The sequence below is a fragment of the Oryza brachyantha genome, chromosome 12, assembly GCF_000231095.2.
Source record: "Oryza brachyantha chromosome 12, ObraRS2, whole genome shotgun sequence".
Taxonomy (NCBI): Eukaryota; Viridiplantae; Streptophyta; class Magnoliopsida; order Poales; family Poaceae; genus Oryza; species Oryza brachyantha.
This window is the reverse complement of record NC_023174.2, coordinates 3063821-3069452: the sequence shown is the minus strand read 5'-3', so window position 1 is coordinate 3069452 and position 5632 is coordinate 3063821. Positions and strand designations below refer to the sequence as shown.

The window sequence follows — 5632 nt, the reverse complement described above, 5'->3', positions numbered from 1 at the left end:
GATATGCTTTTAAAGAGCAAGATCCTAGGAGAAGAAAATGCTGCTGCTGTATCATGCAGGAGGAGGAATGAAATCAGTTGCAGGTATATCTTTTGCATAGTTCCATAGCCATATGTATAATCATGTGAGTTAAAAAAAAATGCAAACAAGCACATGGCAAGTGATTAGAGACCTAATTAAGATTAATAATACAATAGACTTGAGTACCTTTGAATATGGCAAGAGAAAAGCCGGAATGTATGACCTGGACTGCCAGAGAATACGGTCCAATATAATGATATTCCTTGTCCTTATCAGTTTCTTAATCCTATTATAGATGACAAAATGTCACCCGATATCAGTTTGGCTGTCCACCAAGATGAAGATTTCAGGCCTTAATATATGTTTTCTTGAATCTATTATATGCTTATAAGCTAGGGCAAGCACATAGTTATCTAATAAAACTGGAACAGTACATCTTTTCTTGATTGACAGTAGTACAATGAAACAATTGGATGCCGCTGATAATTTGGTTTATCTAATTTGGCATAGATATCAATTACCATTTTCCATACATCTTTGCTAACTGACATTTTCATGCCAGTATTTTAGCATGATTCTATTATTGGGGTACTTTTGCATTCAATTAACCTTTAACACATTCCATGGGGATTTATATTTGGGCATATTGGGTATGCTTTGAGGAAGTCACTTTTTGGGGACAAATGATATATATTTAGGCATATCATTTTTTATGATTAAGTGTAGTACAATCTCAGTGCAAAGTCACTATGTCATCTCAACGCACAAGGAGATAGTTTGAAGAATAACTACATTTCTTAAACAGTAGAATGAAAATCAGATGGCCAATTCAACATTCCAACTTGGAGTTAGTACAACGTAGTTCTGTAGTCTCCTTTCAGTATCTTCAAAGCTTTGTGGTGCACAACAAATCCTGGAAAATGCTACAGAAATAAAAAGGAAATTTTATGCTTGCCTGAAATTTTATGCTTACCAGAAATGATGCATCTGGATTTTAGCTATTTATACCCATTGTAAGGAGAGAGGATCCACACTAAAAACATCCTATTATTATTTAGTCCACCATAATTAGGATTTATAAAATTACATGTAAAATTATGTCAAATTTATAAGTTCTTTGACGCATCAAATGGATGTTGCAGTCAAATATGAAAATAAAAATAAGCTGCATATGGAATGCAAACTTATCACTAGCATCACCATATGGGTGACAACATATTTGCAAATAAAAAAAACATATGAATAAAACTTTCATATACATGTTCTTAGGTATTTAAAAGCTAAGACTGGACAATAACTACAATGAAAGAAAACCCTAAATCCAATCCATATTTAAGGCTAGAAATTCAAATTTTGGCTTATAAGCATAAGCAGAAGCGAAAAAATAGGACTAACAGTTTTTATTATTTGCACGGACTACTTAGTGAGATAGCCATCTGATGGAACAAAATGCATGTTATTTATGCAGTTCTGTCTTATTTAGAGACAATGTTTGATTTTTTTAGTTATAACGTTTGACCATTCGTCTTATTTAAAAATTTGGTACAAATATAAAAAATGACAAGTCGTACTTAAAGTTCTTTTGATAATAAAGTAAGTCACAAGCAAAATAAATGATATTTTTATAATTTTTTGAATAAGACAAATGGTCAAACATTACAAGTAAAAGTCAAACATCTTATGTTATGAAACGGAGAGAGTTGAACATAAGATAGAACTAGCAGTAAAAAAGGTACTGAAGTTCAAGTCAGGACTAAAATATAGCTGCAATAAATAAAATGTCCAATATAATAAGAACAAAGACCAGAAATTGGATAAGAAAGGCTGTGATCATGAATTCATGATGGGTGGAGACACAGCATAAAGTCTTAACGACTAAAACAGGCACAAGATAATCATATTTATCAGATACTATATGACTTAGGTGTGTAACTAACTAATTTTTTTATCAAGTTGGAGTTAAACAACACAAACCCTCACAGGATTAATTAGGAAGCTTAATCAGAAAGATGATTGATACTGGTGCCCTCTCCATGACACGGTGAGAGAGAACTATAATATTTTCAAATTGGATAATATCCCTTGATTTGGCATTACTGCAAACTGTATCCTCAATAATATATGATATAGTTCACCCATCACCATCAAGAACTATTGTTTGACTTGAAAGGTCAGAAAGGTTTCTCACACCACACATGCAATGGATCAGTCATCAGTTTTCTCTAACAGTTTAAGACATCATGCAGGTTTAGGGGAACATCGTCGACCACTTAACATTATTTCTTTTGTGAACTTTTGGCCTTTTCTGGTCAATTGACAATGCTGTAAATATAGAACCAAGGTCGACATCTTACCAGATACTACATGGATATAGATTATTCTTATTCAAAAAGTACTCTCAAGAAAAAATAATCTACTTGGAGAAAGTTGAATCAAATGTACCAACTTTGGAGAAGATATAAATAACACCCTCATCTCTTCTTGCTAGACCTTATTCACCCTTAGGGAGTCCACCTATTTGCCAGGATAGGTGACAGGAACTGTCAGTAAAACAAGAATATTGATATTGAGTATACTTGGCATGTTGATTAGGGCATAATATAAAGAATAAAGGACAGACGCAGGATATAAACTTATGTTTTTCATGAATGAATAATTATGTATGATCAAAGAATAACTAGCATAGCGAGACAGAATTCTGGTGCTAGAAAATTAGCTTCCAAACCTGAGAATCTTTGCCATGAAAAAACAAGTTTCGAGTTCCAGGAGTTCCACTGGCTGCACAGCAAAATGGAACGAACATGTACCACTTGTTTTACATCCGAATCTCTTGCACGTTCCCTTGGAAAAATAAAGCATGTACCCCTGATCGAAATAGCAGCTCAACACGAAATTTATACCAAGCAGGTTGTCCTAAGATGGAGCAACATTGCATCAGACAAATTAAATGAGGCTCACAGTATTTCTTTCCTCAATTCCCCTGCACTGCAGTGACAAATATATTTGGACGCACTGTAATTATGCAGGCAGTGTAACTAGTGCACAAAAGCACTGCATGTCGCTGGCATCTACAAACAAGGTCTCCCCCATTGACAAGCTCAAGACCCTGCAGGCAATCAGAGATGAAATCTGAAGACATCTTAAATTTGAAGGCATTTTGTTCAAACCAAAGATAGAGCAATCTCTTTCAGAAAGAAGAAAGAGAATAGCAAACTCTGGAAGAAAATGTGACCTCAAAATCTCAAATTTGAAGGCGTTTCATCAGAACCAGAAGTCCAGAAACAAAGAAAGCAAGAATCCCAAATCGGGCACATCACCATTGGCCCAAGGCCCCACCCCCTCCCCCCGCGGCGTCCTCCTCTCCTCTCCCCAGCCACCGCGTAAGAGAGACTTGAGACGAGCTGGATGAAGCAGCGGCCATACGAGCGGGCGGCGGCGATGGTGCGTTGGCTGGCGGAGGAAGCCTCGCCTCGCGATTTTTTCCTATTCTTTTTATTTAAAATCTCTTCAAAAATAGTTTTTTGTTTGAAAAAAATTTCAAATCCACACCCACATTATTCGCATTTGCTTATGTCTATAGGCCAGAATTTAAATTTTTAATTTTAAATTTAAGGTTGATTATTAAAAGCATATATAAAAATTTTATTTCTAAATTATTCTTTGCCTACTGATATGTCATTAGGTTTTTTATTAAAAACGCGAAAAAATAAGTCATTATAATCTTAACACCCAGCTAATATGATTTGACGAAGGGGAATATAAAACACTCACCATTGCCTCCACGTTCCCTTTTTTGTTTTAGTGGAGTTTCATCCACATATAATATGTGGCACTTCAGGAAAACAAATAACATGGCAACGAAATTAATGAGAGAGAAATTTTGTTTTATGAGAGTTTCATGAAGATAAAACACGGTGGGTATTGTTTTCAAGCCTATAAAACTCCAATGAAGTGGTACTAAGAGTGAAAAGTATAGCATGAGATGACCTTATGACTGGCCTAAGGTCATACGTTTTAGCCGCATATATGTCTTTCCCGCACATGAATAGCCATTAAGACGAGTTGTTATAATTGATGATGAAAAAGTCGACTAATTAATTTTATACATACACACGTGTCACACAAAGTGGCATGAGCGTAGTGCCTGAGATTTTTTTTTGCAGTCTTCGATACATTTGCAAACTACCCCTAATATAATAAAACGTCCAGATAATGGGTAACAATGAAGCCGCCTGCGGATATTCCTTCTCGTGTTGGATGGCTATTGCCTCTCCCCTATACATCGTTTATCACGTGAGATTTCATGTCTAACTAGTGGGTGTTTTATATATTTCGTCTACTGGCTAGACATTGGGACTTGAGAGTATAGTTTGCAATGCTTCAAATACTAATCTATTTTTGAAATTTTTTAATTAAAAATAAATAAATAAAATTTTCGCCTCGCCGGCTCATTACATATCTACGCCTCAAGCAATTAAAGCCCAAAAGGCCTCAGGCAATTCCGGCCCAAGAGGCCTTAAACTAAGGAACTGACGGACTCGGACTCGGACTCGGTTTTGACTTTTTTGCCATAAAAGGCAAGAGGCCGCTTTAACTCGAGTGTATTGACTTTAGCTGAAAACGGAAAAAAACGACAAAACGTCAAAGCAGCCAAAGCCGCCAAACCACCGGGCGCTCGCAGAAGGAGATGGAGCCTACTCCTCCGCCGCCGGCGCCGCAGCAGACGGCGGCGGCGGTGCTGCATCCTGGCGTCTACTTCAACCCGACGCTGGAGGAGGCCGTGCGCAACTACGTCAACCGGTGGATCACCGGCGAGGAGTTGCCGGAGGTCAACGCGGGGCTCGTCGTCGTCGGGGCCAACGTCTACGGCGACGCGGCCGACGCGCTGCGGCGGCGGCACCCGCCGGGGTACACGCGCGGCCACGAGTACAAGTGGTTCTTTCTCACCCATCGCAAGGTCCAGGTCTCGCGCAGGGGAGGGCGAGGCGGCAAGCGCTCCGAGCGCCACGTCGCCACCGGAGGGAGGTGGAAGGTGGAGCAGAGCAAGGAGCGGCTCAACGACGGCGGCGGTGGTGGCGGCGACGTCGGGGACAAGAGCAGCTTGGGGTTCTACTTCCCGGTGGACACGAAGACTCTGTGGATAATGGAGGAGTACACGAGCTCCCTCTGCGACGGCGGCGGCGAGGACGGCGCGGAGCCCGTGCTCTGCAAGGTGTACCTCACGCCGCGCGCCACCGACGACGAGGCAAGGGCGCTCTTCGGGGAGGACGGCGTGTCGGTCGGCCCTGACGGCGCCAAGAAGAAGGCCCGGGTGAAGGTTCCGGCAGCGTGGTTCGATGACGTCGCGGCCCGCCTTGGACGGCCGGTCGCCGCGGCGGCGCGGGCGACGCCGGGGCCCAGCGAGCTCCTCCTTGGATATCCGCTCGCCGCGGCGCCGCCGTCGTCCGCTGATCTTGGGTGTCATGACCACCGTCTTGTCGCGGGCGTGCTGCGGGTGGCAGGCGATCTTGGCCACGATCAGGGACATCTTGCAGCGCCGCCGCTGCTGATGACGCCTTACGACATCCAGCCCATGTATGAATTTCAACTGGAGATCAGATGCTGCAGATGA

At 41.3% G+C, this 5632-nt stretch overlaps 1 protein-coding gene across 1 annotated transcript; it reads left to right on the top strand.

Moving 5' to 3' along the window:
- Nucleotides 1–4708: 4708 nt before the first annotated feature.
- On the top strand, nucleotides 4709–5632 carry LOC121055972 (NAC domain-containing protein 18-like). The gene has a single exon (XM_040529369.1). The coding sequence runs from the start codon at nucleotides 4709–4711 to the stop codon at nucleotides 5630–5632; it is 924 nt and encodes a 307-aa protein (XP_040385303.1).

Bases quoted from the DNA above. Each gene is read 5' to 3' on its own strand.
- LOC121055972 (XM_040529369.1), top strand. From the start codon at position 4,709: ATGGAGCCTACTCCTCCGCCGCCGGCGCCGCAGCAGACGGCGGCGGCG.